The following is a 20,281-nucleotide window of genomic DNA, read 5'->3' as shown; positions in this document are numbered from 1 at the left end:
TAGAGTTGGAGACAGCAGCACTGCAAAGTTAGACTGAGGACAGAGACAGGAGGCAGAGCATACCTTATGATAGGGTGAAAGTAGAAAAAAGTACACAGGGGTAAGAGGATGTGAACTCACACCTGATTTACATATTATACTGGGCATTAAAGAGTTACCCATTCAGTATTCAGTGTAGCCTGTTTCATGTTCAAACTGGGCTCTCACCTGGTATATGTGCAGTATATTAACACACTAGCATGGCACCTGCCCAGGTCATGCTTCCTTAGCATGCTACCACTGCATGTGCAGGCAAGGTAACTCACTTTAAACAAAATGCCGGGCACATGAATACTACATAGGTAAGTTTCTTCCATACATGGCATGTCAGACTGTGGACCAAAACATAGAGTACTTTAAATCTGCATCTAGCAGATAAGGGGTTTTGTTTTCATAATTACCCTAGAGTAAGTGCAGGGCCCGAATTCAAATTGGGTCCCTAGTGTGGGGGGGATGGGGGGGTCTTAAAAGACCTGGGTCAGGACCCTTGCTGTAGAGTAAAAATGAACAAAAGATGTAGCTGCTAGACTCAGATCTAAAGTAATGTCTGTTTTGGCCCTGTAATCTAGCTACAGGCTTAATCCATTTTCAAGATCTTGGACTGGCTTACCTCAGTACCTCCCAAGAAAGTACCTGTTCAGCTAACTATTTATGCATTGAACAATGCATAGGGTTGCAACTCAGTCATCTGCACTTGCATTTGGCAGTATAATTTTTTTTAACATGGCCATGCCCACTTGTATTGGACAGATTTGTTCTGGATAGAATCACCTACATACATTTATTGTTATCTTTAACGGCCATCAAACATAGCTGGAGAGCAGGCACTCCCCATAATCATACCCAAGTATTTTACTGAAGAGCTCATAAATGGAATTTTATCTTTTAGAAAGTTGCAACTCTTCATATTCCCTAATCAATCATCACAACTTCCCTTCCCCATATGAACTCCCTAGGTTGACATCCAACACTTGAGATTCCTTTGACTTAGAATTGCCTCCTGGTTTGATAATTAAAAACATACCTTGGTCTGGTCGCCTGTAAGATGGCAACAAACATGTGCTTTTAGTGCAAGGTGCTTCTGGGATCATACAATCATAGAATAGTAGGGTTGGAAGGGGCCTATAAGACCATCAAGTCCAACCTCCCGCTCAATGCAGGAATCCAAGTCAAAGCATCCCTGACAGATGGCTGTCCAGCTTCGTCTTGCACGCCGACAACCGCAGTTCTCTTGGCACCTGCTCGCTATGCCAATCGCTGCCCTGGCCATGGGCTGCTAAGGTTTGGAGGTGCCGAGATAGTAATAAGCTAGATCCAGGTTTAGTTACAAGGAGACTTTATTGAGTACTTACAGCACACAGGCATACCCAATGGTTGGATCAGACAGCTTCTCTGAACCCAGAGCCACGGGGTAAACTGGGTTTTATTCCATACATGTTAGCAGTGAGGCAGCATGACAGCAGCAAGCGTTAATTAGCGTTCATCTGCAACTTTCCCAGCATAGACTAACAATACTTGTTCAAAGGGAAAACAATCAGAACTTTCCCAGCACAGCCACCTGTAAACATAGCCTAAACAGAGCCTCACTTCTCAGGCGCATCCTAGGCCCTGATTAGATAAATGTTAGCTCATTAGCATGGAATGCGCCGAGATAGCGATTTCGGCCTTTGACTCATCTCACAAGCTAAGAGGCCCACTAGCAAGAGAATTGCACTAATAATAATGCCTAAAGAGAGCATGATGGATCTCTAGGCTAAAACTACTGGTGACAGGCCTGGTGTCAGGGGTGTTTCTGAGCACAGGGAGTGGGATAGTAGTTCAGATTCTGAAGAAGAACCCCCAGAGGTATTTTCCCAGGCTAGTCCAGACATGACTAGGCAGGCTCCTCAGGTTTCAAAGGTACAGCTGGTGGAGGAGGAGAGTCCCTCTTCACCCCACCCCCCAGATAGCAAACAGGGGGAGGCGGGGTTCAGGGAGTCTGATTTAATAGATGCCAGGTGCAGACAGAGAGCAAAGAAAGAGAAGGCTGGGGTAGAACTTAGAGGGTCTACCTGATTGGCCTTGTATGAACAGCTGCACTTAGAAGCCTCACAAGAGAGAGAGACAGAGACCTCCCCCCACCCCTTAAGTGAGGCTAGTGAGACCGCCTTCCTCTTTGGCAGCAACTTTTGTAACTACCTTTTGAACCCCCTGAAGGCATTTCCTTGTAGACTGAGAGTCACTGAGAATTTGCATCTGTATGACCCTGTGAAGTAATGGATTAAAAGCTGTAGACTGTGTTTGTTTCGGCTTTTGATGTTAAGTGGGGGCAAAAGGAATCCTGACACCGGGGGGGGGGGGGGGCATTACACCAGCCAAGATAAAAACAAAGCAAACTGAATGAAAAGGTCTGAGGAAATAAAGGTCTTCCCTGCCTTTTGCTAAAATGACAGCAGGGTAGGCACCAGGCAAGCCTCTCTGAAGACAAGATTCCACTGAGGACTTCTGGGGCTAGAGATGAACACTTGAGGCTTGGTTTGGCACTGCTCCCAAAGTCTGGGGCATATAGTTTCCTCCCTGCTTTTTACCTTAGAGGCACTAAGTGCCTTGCCGGTGGAGCACTGAAACTAGCCTCAGCACTCTTCTTTAAAAAGGGAGCTGAAGCTTATCATTTTGCTTCTTCCAAGGCACTTCTAGAGCCTCGGGAATAGCGCCAAAGCACACATGGTCCGCCTCCGACCTCTGGAACTGGGGAGGAACTAGAGGTTGTCTCTGCAGTTGTGCTGCACTTGGAAAGTGCTCTGAGCTTGGCAAAATGAAGACAGGAAGGCCTAGTTGTGAGTGGTAAATGTGCATCCTGGCCAGAACCTGTGGCCCTCCAGATGTGTTGGGACTCAGTGTCCCATCACCCAGGCCATCATGGCCAGTGGTCAGGAATGATGGAAGCTGGGAGGCTACCTCCCCACCCCGATCTAGGCTGTACCACTACAGGTGGGGGCTCACATACGTGCCTTCAGACGAAAACTTTCCTCCACATGGAACACTAGTATGCCAGGAAGATGGCTAATCTAGGCTAGAACCCTTTGCCGGCAGGCCGATTTATTACATGCCCGTGTGCGTGTCTACGGGAGCAGCCCATACTATTGGCTATGTAAGAGGCCAACGATCTCCATCGTCCAGCACAGAGTGGCATGCGTGTTTCCTTCGAATTAGAAGGGTCCGACTCAATTCATGCGTTACATGCTTAGGCGTCTGTCTTGGTACTTTTAAATGTACACCTAAAATATGGCAAGCCAATACGCCAAACACGTGCCTCACTCTGGTGTTCTCCCGAGGCAACAGCGGCTCGAGCCGTGCACGTCGAGCGCCCAGTCGCTGGGCGAAACCCGCGCAGCTTCTGCCTCTCCGTGTGGCGCGAGGGCGCGGGGCGTTGTGCGTGCCGCGCTTCCCGCCTCCAGAGACGTTTTTGCCGCCTCCAAAATGGCCGCCATGACGCTACTCCGCTCTCCTCCCTTCCCGGGTGGGGCGCCGCCTTTGCAGCCGTCGTCGCGCAGTGATGAGCGCATCAGTCCTCGTTGCCACGTCTCTTCAGAGCAGCGGGCGGCCGCCGCGGCGACAGCGAGGAGCGGGAGAAGGGACGCGAGTAGGGAGGGCCGGGCCGCGCCCCCTCCCCAGCCTGGCGGGCTCCTGGGAGCAGGCCGGCGGCGGCGGCGGCAACGCCAGCACTCGCTCATGGTGCCGCTGGAGAGGCGGTGAGTTGGTCTGAGCGGTCGCCGCCTCCTTCCCTTTCTTCCTTCTCCACGGTGTGGGGTGAACGGGGACACCGGCCATAACGAGGCACGGCCGGGCGGCTTGGCTGCGGAGGAGGGGGCCGCCGCCTGTGCCTCTCCCTTTGTTGCCGGGCCTCGTTTCTGCTGCTTCATCCCTTCCTCCATCGCGCTGGGTTAGTAACGAGTTGCTGTGGCTCAGTTACTGGCCTTCCCGCTTTCGCCTCCCCTCTCCTCAGGTGCCTCCTCCTCTGCGGACGGTTCAGCATCTTCCTTCTCCCGCCCGCCCTACCTACCATGGCTGCGTCTCTCCTCATTCCCTCTCGTTTTTCTCAGTCAAGCAACTTTTTCTCCATTGAGAAGAATGAAACGCCTTGTGCAGGAATTGGGACGCCTCACATAGAAATCCTTCGTTCTGTTTCCCCTGGACGATGGTACTGTTGCTGATGAAGACCAAGGCTGGTAGTGTGAGTTCGTTCATTCTTGTGTGGGCTGCTGAGGCTTATTAGAACTTCTTTTCTTCACCAAAAATTCAAACGTGCAAGGTTTGTCTCCAGATCTGAATGTCAGACTCTTCAGGGGTGCCTGAGTCAGAAACTCGCAGCAGTCAGGCACTCAGCTAGAGCAAGTGGGTGATGCAGATAGCACATTTGACTACCTCTCTAAAAGTTGTGTGACTTGTTCTGTCTAGGCTGCAACCCTGTGCACACTTATGTGGAAGTAAGCTCCATTGAACTAATGGAGTTTGCTTCTAAATACACACCCTGCCCAAGATCAGACTGCACGTCAACTAAGAATGGTCATTTTCCAGTTGGGGGTGGGACTTAACAAGTGGACTTCAAACACCCCAAGTTTCAACCGATGGTCCCCTTGGCAAAGCAAGCCTAGATGTCTGGTCAGGTTAGTGCCCATCCCAATCAATATAGGCCTGGAGACTGACATGGTGAATACACACTACTGCTGGTGTACATTGGTACACAAAAATGTGTGCAATGACTACTCTTATTGGTTGGAATGGGCTTTGTTTTGATCAGCTGTCCCCAAAGTATGCAGGACTTGGGGGGCTTGCCTTTCAAAACCCCAACAGAACTTAGTATCCATTTGTAACATCTTCCCCCGCAACCTTGAAGTGAGGAAATGCTCCTTGAAAATGCTGATTTAAAATGCAATCACCTTCATATAACATAAGTTATAATCAAATGACGCTTTAATGCTGCAGTCCTAAATGTGTTTAATGTGTGGGGTGGGGGTGTTTTATGAAGATTCTATTTCCAAGCAATCCTATTTAGGATTGCTTGCTTAGAAATGCAAAATGTTACAATTTTGTGTCAAGTATAAATGACAGCTCCTGCCAATATGACAGGAAATTATATCTCAACTATTTTGTGCTATATTTAACTCAGGAAGCTGCTCATGAATACTGGTATACTGAATACTGGACTAAAATAGGCGTGGCTTTGATTCTGGTACATAGAATCATAGAATAGTAGGGTTGGAAGGGGCCCACAAGGCCATCGAGTCCAACCCCCTGCTCAGTGCAGGAATCCAAGTCAGAGCATCCCTGACAGATAGGAAGTCCAGCTTCATCTTGAATGCCTCCTGTGTTGGAGAGCCCACCACCTCCCTAGGGAATTGGTTCAATTGTCATATTACTCTTAACAGTCAGGATGTTTTTCCTGATGTTCAGCCAGAATCTGGCTTCCTGTAACTTGAGCCCACTATTCCATGTCCTGCATTCTGGGATGATAGAGAAGAGATCCTGGCTTTCCTCTCTGTGACAACCTTTCAAGTACTTGAAGAGTGCTATCATATCTCAGTCTTCTCTTTTCAAGGCTAAACATGCCCAGTTCTTTCAGTCTCTCCTCATAGGGCTTTGCTTCCAGTCCCCTGATCATCTTTGTTGCCCTCCACTGAACCCTCTCCAGTTTGTCTGCATCCTTCTTAAAATGTGGTGCCCAGAACTGGACACAGTACTCCAGATGAGGCCTAACCAGTGCTGAGTAGAGGGGGACTAGTACTTCCCAGGATTTGGAAGCTATGCTTCTGTTAATGCAGCCCAAAAGAGCATTGGCCTTTTTTGCAGCCACATCACATTGTTGGCTCATATTCAGCTTGTGATCAACAACAATTCCAAGATCCTTCTTGCCTGTAGTGTGGTTGAGCCACGTATCCCCCATCTCGTAACTGTGCATTTGGTTTCTTTTTCAGAGGTGCAAAACTTGGCATTTATCCCTATTAAATGTCATTCTGTTGTTTTCTGCCCAGTGCTCCAGTCTATCAAGATCATTTTGAATTTTGTTTGTGTTGGAGAGTATTAGTTATCCCGCCTGGAGAGTATACTGCAATACTCTGGAGAGTATTAGCTACCCCGCCCAATTGTGTGTCATCTGCAAATCTCATCAGCATTCCCTGCACCTCCTCCTCCAACTTCTAAGACATTTAATAAAAAATGTTGAAGAGCACTAGGCCCAGGACTGAGCCCTGTGGTACCCCGCTAGTTACCTCTCCCTAATTTGACAAGATCCCATTAATAATCATTCTCTGAGTCTGATTCTGTAGCCAACTGTGGATCCACCTGATAGTTGTTTAATCTAGCCCACTTTTAGCTAGTTTGCTCATCAAGATATCATGGGGCACTTTGTCAAAAGCTTTGCTGAAGTCGAGATATATTATGTGGGCTATATTATTCCCACAGTCCACAAGGGAGTTTACCTGATCAAAAAAGGAGATCAGATTCGTCTGGTAGGATTTGTTCTTGACACATCCATGTTGGCTTTGAATAATCACAGAATTGTTTTCAAGATGCTTTCATACTGATTGCTTTATCATCTGCTCCAGAATTTTCCCAAGGATTATTGTCAGACTGACTGGTCTGTAGTTCCCATGTTCTTTCTTTTTGCCTTTTTTGAAGATAGGGACAACATTAGCCCTCCTCCAGTGATCTGGCACTTCACCAGTCCTCCCATGATTGCTCAAAGAGAATAGACAGTGGTTCTGAGAGTTCTTCTGCCAGTTCCTTGATTACTCTAGGATGCAGTTCATCTGGCCCTGGAGATCTGAACTCATTGAAAGTAATTAAGTGTTCCTTAACCATATGCCTATCGATCTCAAGCTGCAATCCTGCCTCTTCAGCCTGTACTTCGCCTTTGCCAGGGGGTGTCATAGGCCCTCTTTCGGGAGAAGACTGAGCCCAAGTAGGAATTGAGCACTTCTGCCTTTTCTTTGTCATCTGTTATCATTTTGCCATCCCTATTTAATAGTTGAACCACCATTTTCTTTGTTTTTCACTATGCACGTAGCTGAAGAAAGCCTTTTTGTTGCTTTTAGCATCCCTCGCTAACCTCAGCTCATTCTCAGCTTTAGCCTTCCTGACACCATCCCTGCAATTCTGTGGTATCTGCCTGTACTCTTCCTTTGTTACGTGGCCTTCCTTCCACTTCCTATATGTGTCCTTTTTTGTTTTCAGGTAATCTCTAAGCTTTTTGTGAAGCCACATTGGCTTCTTCTGTTGTCTTCCTCCTTTTTTCCTTGTTGGAATTGTTTGTAATTGTGCTTTTAGACTTTCCTTTTTTAAAAAACTCCCACCCATCTTGGACTCCTTTTCTCATTAGAGTTGCTTGCCATGGGACCTTACGTATCATTGTTCTGTGTTTATTAAAATTGGCTTTCCTAAAATCCAGGGTATATGTTTGGCTACACTCAGCTTTTGCTTCCTTTAGAACCAAGAACTCAAGTATAACATGGTCACTTTCCCCCAGAGTTCCTGTAACTGCTACTTTATCCACTAAGTCATCTCAGTTGGTTAGGATCAGGTCAGGGAGAGCCGATCCTCTAGTTCCTTCCTCTACTTTCTGTAGGAGGAAGTTACCAGCAACACAAGTCAGGAATTTCCTGGAGGGGCCATGTTTTGCCGAATTTGTCTCCCAACAGATATCAGGGAAATTGAAGTCCCCCATTACTACTGCATCATGCTTCCTGGAAACATTGGCAGATTGCTTTTCAAAAGTTTCATCCTCGTCTTCTCCTTGAGATTGGGTGGCCGGTAGTAGACTCCGACCACCATGTTCCTTTTATTGTTCACTCTATTTATTTTAACCCAGTTGCTCTTGATGGGGCTACCAACCTCATCTTCCTGTATTTCTGTGCAGAGATATGTAAATTTTATATGTAGGGCAACTCCACCTCCCTTTCTCTTCCTTCTGTTCTTTTTGAACAAATTATATCCTTCAATTGCTGTATTCCAGTCATGGGAGTCATCCCACCAAGTTTCAGTTACACCTATCAAGTGTTACACCTATCATAATTTCCCTTCTGTATTAAGAATTCAAGTTCGTTCTGTTTGCTTCCCATGATCTGGACATTAGTATATAGACATCAAAGACCATGTGCTTTATAGTCTGGCTTTCTTCCTACATGTTTTTGAAGGGACCAACTTTTAAAACGTTGTTGAAAATAAGTGCTAGAACACAGCCCGTAACCCCAGTTGGGGTGTTTTCTCCCATTGTGCTGAATGAAGCTTGCCCTCTCAATGACCACAGAAATAACAGAGACGCCCCTCAATTGACATGGCACATATCAAAACCCAGTTCCTTAAATGTGATTAAGCAAGATCTCAAGGCTTTGGTCCATTGCGTTAGGATGTAACTCATTCACAGCTTCCATATAGAGATCCTGTGCGTTAAAACGGGGGCTGGTTTCATTCCCTTTCCCATAATAAACCCATTACTGTCTGCTCAGAAGTAACTCCCATTGTGGTCAATGAGGTCCTCTGGGTTAAAATGGGGGCTAGTTTCCTTCTTTGTGTTCTCCCCCCCCCCCCGCCCTTTCCCAGCACAAGCATATGTGTGATTATTCAGAAGTAACTCCCATTGTACTCAGTGAGGCTTGCTCCTGAAATGGAGGTGCATCTGGACTTTCAGGAAAAAGGGGGGGGGGGAGCCTTCACAGCAAAGCCGATTCCTTTTTAAAAATCCCATACTCCTCCATTAGCGTCTCCTTCCGTTGTCCTGGAAACATGCCCGAGGAGGCAGGAGCACTGATGAGGTAATCAGACCCAACCTCAGACTCCACCCAGCCGTCAAGAAAATATTTCGATTAGAGTTCAGTGGAAACAGCACAGAGCCCCAGGCTACAGCAATGATGAGCTGGGACTTTAAGCACTGTGGAAACTGGAAAAGGAGAAGATGCGAGTCGGGAAGCATTGCAACGAAGTTTCAAACGAAGTGAAGCTAATAGCATAGAAACACGTCCCATGTCTCTGCAGCATTTCATTTAAAGAGTAAAGTCAACAATAAGCCTGACATATCAACTCTCTTGTCTTCTGAGCCCCCCCACCCCAGATGTACACAGCCAGTTGTCTAGGGCTATGCTGCCTTTCTCTGCGGCATCCCACTTCCACAGGTGTGCAGTATGGCAACCTGGGCTCAGCCCTCCCTTTTCATCAAACAGCATGCTTGGGCATGTCGATGCAACCTTCAGCCAGGTGGTCCTCTGTACAGTTTTGCCAGGACATTTCCCTCCTCCAGTGAGCTTGCTTATCAGCCACCCATGTGTGTGAGTCACAGAGACCACAAAGAAGGACAGGTTTCTTCAAGTGGTCATCAGTGAAGTCACACAACCCACCCTCCTTTCACTTTGATGCCCCATTCTTAAGTTGTTTTTCTGCTATGGAAGACTTGGAATTGAGTGTAGAGGAAATGCACTGGAAGACCATTGTATTTCAAGGAGATAGGAGAGTGGTGTACCACAATTGTTCCTTGCATGCCTGAATCTCCTGGAGAACCTTAAAAACTTGCCGCCCCCCCCCCCTTCCGGAGCTCTCAAGCCTCTAGGCTGGAGGCTTTGCTTTTCAAGGTCAGTTGTCTGCTTGGGAAGCGTACAACTTTGAATCAATTAAGCTGGCCACTATCTACTCGCTTTAGCTTGTCTTTTGGGAGGTACAAGAATGTATGAACATCATGAGACCTGAGAAACTGACCATCACCCCAGGTGTGAGTAATTAGGGTGCTCTTCAAACCTTCACATAGTAACAGGAGAACTCAGATATAAAAGTCACGAGAGACTTGCCCACAGTGAGCTTCGACACAGACCTGGACCATGGAGGTGCTCTGTGCCAGCCATTTGACTGGGGTCTCTCTGACATTTACCTGGAGCTCCCAACAACTGAAAGGGGAAGTAAGTTATCTTGCTCATTATCGGTATTTTATGTTATTCTGTGTCATTTTGCCTTCTCTTTAATAAAATCCTTGACTTCTATCCACCTGTGTGCTTATTGCTTCTGAATCCTAAAAGAACCTTTGCCTCTTGGCAAAACACTGACTGGGAGGTGGAAGCCATGCCTAGAGCATGTGCAGGGAAGGCAGGCAGGACTCCTGCCTAAAACTCTGTTCAGCTCCAGAATGTTCTGAATGACTGCTCTGCACAGGCACAGAACCCATGTGTCTGAATTTTCAGATGACCACTTGAAGAATTACTGTACAGCCTGTCTTTCTTCCTTACAGAAGGCTTATGTAATAATAAAAGTTTTCATGTTTAACAGGACATCTGGACTTTAAAAAAATTCATAAATGTCTTCCTGGCACTACGCATCACTCCCCTTTCCCAGGATTGGTTGCCAACTTGAGAGTGGAAAGCAAACTTTCAACAACTTGGAATTGGAAGAATACGTTTGCCTTTTTTTGTTCTCAAAAATAATTGCTTCCAGTACGAAAGTGTGTGTGTGTGTGTGTGTGTTATTTTAAGTAGGAGTGGTAGGGCATCTCAGCAGGTAGCAAGACAGATGTCCAGGGTCACACTGGTGCCCATGGACACCATATTGCCTAACCCCAGGTTAAAGATAGCCATTCCTGGAGCTTGTACAGTGTCAAATGACATTGGGATCTACATTGAAGGACTACAACAATAGCATTCTCACATTGACTGCAGAAGGCAGGTCTTCTTAACTTGAGCTATGAAAGTGAGTTTGGGAGGAGACCTTGAAGCAGCAGCCAAGAGTTAATGTCACAGTTGGCTTGAACTGGAGTACGAGATTATCAGCACTACTCATCCCCCCAGTGAGCAAGATTTTGAAAAAAGGGGCATCTTGTGTGTAAATTAGATGAGATCATAGTCCCGAGAAGATTAATGAGTTCTCCACCCTTCCCTAGACACTCATTTCACCTTGCTGTTGAATTCATGTTGTTTGGCAGTGAACTGTAAGGATGTGGTAATAATGCAAACAGCTACATTGTTTTAAAAATATACTGCTTTCTCCTGAGTCAGGACTGCTTGTGAAATACTGCAACAATTCAACAAAACACAAAGGACTTGTATGGATGGCATATTTTCAGAGACATGAGATGGTATCACATGATATCACTTGCAACCGCTTGTATTAAGATAACACAGCAAAGGTTCTGCACATGCTCAATTATACCTTACGTGGGCATGATGATCTCATCATGACTCTTGGCACATAGGCAATGGTATCTGTTATCAGTGATCTGAGTACTTCAAGGCACTTCCTTACATGAATGCAATAGAATTGCGAATGTGCTTAGTCCATCTCCAGCTACTGGAGATAGTCTTTTACTGTTTGTCCTCGGGCTTGTTTGCTTGTGTGAAGTATTTTTATCCTGTCCCCCAGCCAAAAAGGTTTCCAGAGTGGGTTACATATATTCAGTAAAATAAGATAGTCCCTGCCCACAGGCTGACAATCTAATCTAGTGTAATCTTTTGCTAACATGATGTGGAGAAATTGGCAAGGTAGAGCTTTCCAGGGCATGGAGATAAGCATTACTACTTGCTGAAAATTATAGATCATCAAGCTGCTTTCAAGGGCACAGGAGCCAGTTGAGAAATTGGCAACCCTTGGTTTTCTAGGCCCTTCTAGTCTTTTACTGTTTTCCCCCACACCAGCTCCCCCCATTCTCAGTCCAGTGTCGATCCTTACCCGCTCTCCCGCACCCCCTCTGCCCGCACCCCCACTTTGCCCCAATTTCTAAGCCCTTGGGAACCCATTCTCCACCTGTTTGCTTCCCTTCCCTTCCCATCCCTTCTCACTCTTTCCCAGTGTTTAGTCCACTGCCCTGATTTTCAGGCCCAAGTTCCAAGCCTTTGCCTCACCAACAACACAACGATATAGAATAAAGAGAAACTTTGTATTGGTGCACAAAGTGGCATAATGGGTGCCTTTGGCTTACTTAATATTTGGCTTCCTTAATACTGCTTTGAATGTACTAAGGCAATAGTTGGCATCATTAGGGGTTGGCGGTGGGGGTGGGATGGCTAGCTTGGGAGGTGACAGTGAAAAGTGCTGGGGGTGGAGGGGAGAGATCCAATCCCATGGGTTGTGGGGAGGAGGCATCTGCTGAGTTGGGAAGGGATGACCTGCCTCAGGGCTTCTTCACATGGAGCTTTTATCCTGCTATTGAGATTGCTCACTCACTCAGAAGTTTGTGGGCCTTTTAGATAACATCGTTAACCTCCAGGGCATCCCCCACACTAAATGACCTGTATTCCATTTTTAAATAGATCTGATATATTGAGCTATCAAATTTCCCTGCTTGTGTTCCGCTTGAGTTCCCTCTGTGAAAAAGGAAGAGCCGCAAGAAGAGGAGCTAGATCAATGAAACATATGGAAGGGGGAGAAGGAGGGGGAAAGGGGAGGGGGAGAAGGAAGCACGTGTAAAGGGAGTCCGTTGTGGTTCTGCATTCAAAACGGAAGCAGAAAGCCCAGTTTTAAATGCGGGATTTTAGGCTGTTGTAGAGATGCTCTGGAAGGGAGGGATGCTTACATCATGGTGAAGGGTTGAAATCCCTTTATTTGTGGGAGATTTGCAGGTAATGGTTCCAGATCCAGTTAGTAATGGTGGAGCGCACCCATCTCACTGCTTTATGGGTTGCACTTTCAGCTGCTGGATTTAGGGACATTGGTGGGGGCTCATTCCCCCTTCCATCGATGGCCACCTTCTTAATTTCTGTCCCTAGTCCTGGAAGGTTGGGATTGTTCCTCAGTAGCACGTCTCCCCTTGATTCACAGATGTTGTGCAGAATGCAGCAGGTGACTATTACATCTGGCACAAGGTCTTCCTCAACATCCAGAAGCGTGTAAAGGGATAGCTACCACGCCTTCAGGCACTGAAATGCACAATCCACAAGCATTCATGCACAGCAGTGGTAGTAGTTGAAGATCTTCTGCTTGGCCATCCTAGGAGCACAGTAGAGTGCCATCAGCCATGATTAGAGTGCAAAAGCCTGGTCGCCAAGAATGAGGGGGCGCACAGGCAGGCCAGAAACCATTGTGTGTGAGGTGAAGAAACTTCCCAGTGCGAGCTTGTCTGCCAGAGGGGAATTCCAAAAGATAGCCACGTCGTGGCTTTCCCCCCCAACATGCCTGTGTAAACGTCCATAAATCTCTCTCTGACGTCCACAAGCACTGCAGGACCATGCTGTAGAAGCATTTTCGGTTGTAGAACTCGTCTGTCCTCTGGGGGTGGGGGGGCTAGGATGTGCACATGAGAACAGTCTAGGGCCCCCATGGCCCAAGAGATAATAAATTTTTTTGTTTATATGCCATAATAAGACAATCCTTCTGGCACTGGCCAACTTTGTAGCCCAAAAGAATAGAGTAAATTTTCTGAACTTGCAGAATGCTAAAATTTGTAATGTATGTTTTATCTGATCTTTCATCTATCTATGTTTTTTTTACACTTGTTGTAACCATTGGTTGAAAAATTAAAAGCTTTACCACCATCATTATCATCAAATTAACTATAAAAAATCTGAAACTCTATGTATTAAATTAAATAAAACCTCCTAAAGGAACTTACTAACCAAATTGGAATTACGCTATGTACATCAAGCCTAAAATATCTGGGTATCCAAATAACAAAAAATCTCCCAAAGCTAATAAAAATAAACTATTTCTTGCTAATTAATCAACTAAGAAAGACATAAAAAATTGGACCACAGTTAACCTCTCTTGGTTGGGTAAAGTGGAGGTGGTGAAAATGACAATCTTTCCCAAACTCACATATCTTTTTCAAGTTTTGCCAATTGCAATCCCAGTTAAAAAAAACCTGGCAGGACATTATAAATAAATGTATTCATAACAATAATAATACGGAATGAATTTTTCAAAAACCTTTTACAGACACCCCAAAAATTGTGGAATAGGCATAGTGAATATACAACTATAGTTTGAGGTGTTCCAAATTAGGCAGGTGATAAATCTGATTTATATGAATAAAGAATACCTCTGGATAAATATGGTATCTGTAGGAATGAGCAAAAATAAAATTCAAGGTCTTCCCTTTACAGTTTCCAAAGTAAAAGATTTGGAGGTGATTACTAATCCATTCTTGCATGTAACACTTAAAATATGGAGAAAATGACAACATACATTATCACCATGTGTTTCCCTACTTACACCATTCTTACCACACCCAATTTTTATGACAAGGGCAAATGGTTCCAATTCAGCACATGGAAGCGGGCTGAATTATTTAGGTTAAATGATTTATTTGAGGGAGTTACACCCCAAACAGGCCCACAGCTGAAGGACTAGCTAGAGGGATAAAGGTAAACTGTTACACCAGGTAATCTATTTTAATACCACTCCTATGGTTTGGAAACAGGCCACAACACCATTAACAGCATTTGGACAATTGATGCTTATGTATGAATCCTCAACCACATCCAGCATATATAAGATATTAATTATGGAAACAATGGGAACCACCATTGGGATGAAATAAATGAATAAATATGGGAATGTGACATACAAGAAAAGATAGAGGAAAAGAAATGGAATGAAATATGGGTTAAGAAACTATATTGCTCAGTGTCAGCAAAAATAAGGGGAAACTCCTTGCAGGTAGTACTGAGGTGGTATTTAACCCCAGTAACTTTAAGTCATATACAGTATGCAAAACATCACTGAACTGATGGAGGGGGTGTAGTATATTAGGTACATACCATCATATATGGTGGGAATGTGGACAAATACATAGCTTTTGGAGGGAGGTCTTTCAAGAATGCAGTAATATAACAGGAGGGGAGGTTCACATGGATCCTAAATTGGCACTACTATCTATCTTTAGTGGTCCTAATGAAGATTTACCAAAGAAATGCTGACTTTTATGATGGTGGTATCTTGTCAACTAATAGCAAAGAATTGGAAATAATCTACAAACCTGTCAATAAGTGTGGTATAACTATCTTTAGAACATTGTGTTGGCTGAAAACCTAACTAAACAGATAAGGGCAACAAAAAGAACGTGACCTTACATACAATTTTGTACAAATTTACTGACTTTATTCACAAACAAGGTTTCCAGAGAAAACCATCAGCATGTCATGGACAGATATGGAAATTTAGATAATTACAACTAAATCTTAAACCCCTGATGAACTTCTGAAGATAAATATAAGGTTATTAATATATTGAAACTCCTGTGATTCCTGTTAACTATAATTGGATTTCCGATGTAATGTGTTTTCTTAGTTGAAAAAGTTGTAATATTTTAATGTACTCGTTAATTACATTGAAAATGTGATTAAAACGTTAAAATATTTTTTTAAAATTCAATAAACCAAAAACCTTTTGATTTAACATGTTGTGTTGTGGACTTTCCATGCTGATAGCATTGGAAGGGGTCTAGAGTTGAGATACATATCATTCTATCTGGATGGTATTTCTTGCCAGTTAGGTACTTGTAATGTAGAATTGTAATTTCAGTTGTATGACGGCTTCAGTTGCATAGACTCCATGTATTTATTCCACTGAACAGACAAAACTGGGACTTAGGCCCACCACTCTGCCACTGACAGCCACCTAGCTCCAAGGTAGTGGTGAAGCTGAAACTAACCACAGCATAGGGTACTATACCGTATGCATATTGCCTAAATAACACATACATTAAGGGCATGGCCCTTAGCTGTAATTTCTCAGCATTTTGGAGTTTGAGTGAACACAGAAACACAGCTTGTTAAACCAAAAGGTTTTTTGTTTATTGAATATAGAACTCTGTCTGTTGAACTTGTGCCTGCTGCATCCCATTTAGAGACATGGGGACACTGCCCCAATCCAGACTCCCCTGCCCTGATCTTCTCTTCTCCCCCGCTTTAGTCCCTCATAATTTTTGGAAATAATTTGACTTTCCAGGTGCTTTCCTTTCCTTTATTACAGCTTGGGAGCAGTAGGCACTATTTCTGTCTTTTAACATCCCCCCCCCCTCCCTTTACCCCCAAGTCCACCTTATGCTACCTTTTCCTCCTTCAACAGAAAGCATTCTCCATACCCCACCCAGGCCAACAGGAAAGACAATGATATCCTATCCCATATTAAGCATGTTGGAAAGTCTGGTGTGACTTGTTGCAGAGTTGCTTTAGGTAGAGAAAGCGTGGCAACACAGCATTTAGTATTGGAGGCAATAAACACATACTAGAGCCAGTTTAAAAGAAGCTCAAATCAACTTTACTTGTGGTTTTATACACATTATCAGAGAAGGCTATGTAACACTTTTTAATTAAAGATGAGTGCATGGGTGTAAGTGAGTGAGGGCATGAGATATGGTAACTTGCTTCCTTCAGGGAGAGACCACACATAGCACGCTTTGTTGTAGAGGCAGGAGGAAGGGGAGAGCTGGAAAAAGGAACTGGTCAGACAAGACAAACGACTCTTGATGCAATATATTATTCTCTATTGCCGCCTAGTGTCCAGAAGCATGTGGAGTTGTTCCTACTATCCAACAAAGCATACTTTCCTCTTACCTTCCTTGGCACCCTCCATGCTCACTTACCTGGGAATAAGCACCACTGAAGTGAGTGGGACTTACTTCTGAGTAGACATGTTTATGATTGTGTTGTCAGTTTCCTAGTAGTTTTTTGAGGGACAGAAATGAAAAAGAGAAAAGGGCTATCTGGGAAGGCTGGAACAGATATTATAAACTCTTATTTTCTTCAAAGGAGGGGGAGGGGGGAGATAAATATTGTTCTAACTCTCCATTTGATTTGTCACAGCAAACAAACTATGCAGCTGCACTTCTTTGCAGAAAATTAACTGGTGTTTTGTGTTTTACAAAATCAGGGTTGTGCAGTTGTGAAGGTGTTTATTTAAAAGTTCTGTCAAAAAATAATACTTAACAGCTAACTATCCAGCCTGGTCGATGACAGTCAGCAAATAGGACAGACCCATATTTCTGGCCGAGTCGCTCCATCCCAGCCCAAGAGGAAAGGAGGGGAAAACGCTGTCAAACTGGTTCTGCAGGGTGCAGCTGTACCAGCAGTAGTATCGTGCTGTTTGTACACACCAAAATCACTATAAACGGGTCTGCAAAATAGCAGAATATGAAGGCAGAAATTACAGGAGGGCTGTAATTTGGTGAGTGTGTCATGTGAACCAGAAGTTAATGGGGAAAAAATCCTAATGTAGATTATACCCCTACAAAACCAAACCAGCTTTAATCCCACCTCGGACCTGCTATATTATTAACACTAGGCCATATTGCAAGGTGGTGGTTTGCTACTATCACGCTTTAGCCCGACCTTTGCAATCAGGGTGCAATAATGATGCACTAACTTGCAGGGTTGTTGTAAACCACCCGCAGCCTGTCATATTTAGACTACGTTGCAGGCCTGTTGTAGGCCACGCTGTCCTAGCCTGTTTTATGGACACAAAGGACTAGTAGTAGTATAGAAATTTGCACAGGCAGGACTGTTTTTAGAAGTTAGGTGTTCAGTAATGGAGGCGCGGGGTGTAAATATTTCATACGAAATAAGCCCCGTACACGTTCCTCTCTCCGGTAATTCCTTTTGTTTGTCGGTGGACCCAATCACAGCTACGATGATTACTCCATAGATTTATGCAGGCAGCTGTCACTTCCACCTCGGGCTTCCCCATCTGAACCCGGATATCTTCTGAACAACGACATGCCTTTCACTCCCTATGACACGGAAGCGATGTCTCGCCTTCTAAAAAATCGCTGCGGCCCAGGCGGAGGCATCGCTTCCGTGTCATAGGGAGTGTTTGTGCGGGAGGCGGAGCTAAGCTGTGTGTCTCTTCACCCTTCAAGATGGCGGCGTCCTCTTCGTCCGGGCCGGGTTCTCGATACCGGCCGGCGCCTCTGGCTTCGTTGCCGCCACAGCTGGACCCGGCCGACTACTATGCCTCGCCTGAGAAGCGTCGCAGCGATGCCGAGCGTCTCGCCATTCGTGCCCGCCTGAAGCGCCACTATCTGCTGCAGCTCAATAACCCCTGGCGGACCGAGCGTATAGTGAGTGATTGCGAGGGCAGGGCGGGCTTCTCAGGCCACGGGTGGCGGCAGGCAGGCAGGGGATGGATGGATGGATGAATGAATGAATGTTATTCTGGAGTGCACCATATGAAGCTGAGGCTGAAGGAGTCGAGGGTTTGAATGCTCTTGCCCGCCCCACATTCATGCACATCTCACGGAAAAGACCCTTGTCTGTGGAAAAATGTCATGTTAGGCCTGCTTATAAGCATGCTGTTTTTTGGTGTGCAAGGAACACTTAAAATTACTTTTAATGGGTGGCAGCATTCAAACATGTAATTCCTACCTACCACGCTCACCCGCAGGCATGGAAATCTGTCCTGCTAGTTTCTGCTACAGATCTACCCCATCTTCTGCATTTGCATATGGCATGAACTTTGTGCTTAAGACATGCAGTAAAACATCAAGGATTTGATTTGTTTGGGTTGTCTGTTCTGGCACTATCTGGTGTCTTGGGTGGTGTTCGTTGTAATGCATAAATTGAGAATGTTCAGTATTTTTTTTTTTTGCTTTAGGATGACCCTGCCATGACTCGTTGGACTTATGCCAGATCACACCATGTCTATCCTAATTTCCATGCCACCCCCAAAACTTCCCTAATGGGTGCTGTTTTTGGAATAGTGCCCGTTATTTTCTTGTGGTATGTCATAAAAAAAGAAAGGGTAAGTCTTGCATAAGCATCTCTAGTGACTGGCTTTATTGGTATGTGGGTTGCTGCACCCTTCAGGCTTCCTGACAGGCTATGGGTAATGTATGAAATACATTCCGCTTTCTTACATCCTCCTCTGTTTGTTACATTTGTTATCCTTCCTCCCAAGGAGCTTGAATGAGAACCCACCCTCCTCCCAAGTTCTGCCTTTGGAAGAAAGGTGGCAGTGGGTTCATCACTAGTATTAGGCGGAGTTGTGGAAGTGTTCTGAAACCCAAGTGCCAGAAAAACCATGGGCCAGCTCTGCCTCTGATCTATAGATCAGTCAATCAGTCAAATTTTATTGAATAAGTCTTCAGACCACTTAAAACACAATAGGCACAAATTAAAAACAAGCAATAAAATCTCTACTAACCTATACCGCAAGCTACATTAATACTTAACATGGAGGAGTCTCGTCTTCCTCTGGCTTTGTTTAAACTAGGAATTGTATCTCACCATCATAATATGTATGTACTGTGAAATCTGAAGTAATAAAAGCGTATATTTCTGTTTTTCTGGTTATAAAAAAATCAAGGATTGAAGAGCCTTCTATCACTTCTCCCATAAAATAAATTCCTTTCCCCCTTAACTACATTTGTATCCATTTTTAACAATTGACAGCTTTGTGAATTCTTTGGGTATCTAAAACATATGGCTTCCCACCCTTCTGAAGTGTTATTCCATTAATTTATTTTCTGGGAAAGCCACTAAGTTAGGGCTACTTAAATAACACAGAAGTAATTAAAATAAAGTATGGCAGGATAGTTTAATTTGATTATATGAAACTGTATTGCAAAAATGAAACCTCTGAGTGAACGAAGGGAAAATTTAAATCGCAAAGAGAGCTAAACTAATGAATTAAGCATTCAGCATGCACATGTCTTGCTCAGCTACAGGATTTTCAGTATGAAGCTGTATGATGAATTTCTTCTGAATAAGGATTGTAGCCTTACTTTGGTTGACTTTCAGTTGCCCTTAAAGATGTTTTTGTTGCAGCATTTCTTTACTTTTTCCTGGGACAGTAATTTTTTTTACATTTCTGTTTGTGTACAGGATTATAAAGAGAAGCTCATTCAAGAAGGCAAGTATGAGCGACCATTCCATATCTGCTCATGAGAACCTGACAACTGTGTACTGAAAATGCTGCTGACATTCTCTCTCTTTCTGTAAGCATTGGTCCTCTTTCAAAAATAAATCTTATTAATTAGAAATGGGTTATCTTCCTTTTATTTCAAGATTAACTCCTTTAATAAATACTATTTGTTTTGATGCTAAAACATATAGGGTAGTGTTCATTGTGATATGAATGCTGATATAAAATACATTGTGCTGGCGTGAGGGACCTCTAGCACAACCCCAATAGTGTTAGCTGGTGCCATGGGTTTTCTGGGGAATCTGTTTTCCAGGGAATCCTGTTCTGCCAGCTAATGCTATTGGTATTGCACTAGAAGTCTGCTAGCTGTGACAGACTTGTCCTTGTCTAGCGATATTAAGATACAGGATTTTTGTGTTTGCCTGATGATAAATTAGCA

The 20,281-nt window shown here is 44.4% G+C and overlaps 1 protein-coding gene across 10 annotated transcripts; it reads left to right on the top strand.

Moving 5' to 3' along the window:
• The first annotated feature begins 2,735 nt into the window (after positions 1 to 2,735).
• Positions 2,736 to 19,960, top strand: NDUFB4 (NADH:ubiquinone oxidoreductase subunit B4). Of its 10 annotated transcripts, XM_084835381.1 has the most exons (6): positions 3,609 to 3,770; positions 4,122 to 4,252; positions 16,482 to 16,588; positions 17,840 to 18,040; positions 18,574 to 18,720; positions 19,803 to 19,960. In XM_084835381.1, the coding sequence occupies exons 3-6, from the start codon at positions 16,493 to 16,495 to the stop codon at positions 19,863 to 19,865; spliced, it is 507 nt and encodes a 168-aa protein (XP_084691507.1). In that variant the 5' UTR covers positions 3,609 to 3,770; positions 4,122 to 4,252; positions 16,482 to 16,492; the 3' UTR covers positions 19,866 to 19,960. The 10 variants fall into 10 exon arrangements, 8 of the variants coding, with proteins under 8 accessions (XP_084691505.1, XP_084691506.1, XP_084691504.1 ...); XM_084835383.1 differs by lacking the exon at positions 16,482 to 16,588; XM_084835382.1 differs by lacking the exon at positions 16,482 to 16,588 and having other exon boundaries at positions 4,025 to 4,252.
• Positions 19,961 to 20,281: the final 321 nt, after the last annotated feature.

The sequence above is a fragment of the Heloderma suspectum genome, chromosome 2 (genome assembly GCF_057233095.1).
Source record: "Heloderma suspectum isolate Gila_16-S chromosome 2, 16-S_ref, whole genome shotgun sequence".
Classification (NCBI taxonomy): domain Eukaryota; kingdom Metazoa; phylum Chordata; class Lepidosauria; order Squamata; family Helodermatidae; genus Heloderma; species Heloderma suspectum.
Note: the sequence above shows the minus strand (reverse complement) of the source record. Positions and strands in the feature narration are given on the sequence as shown.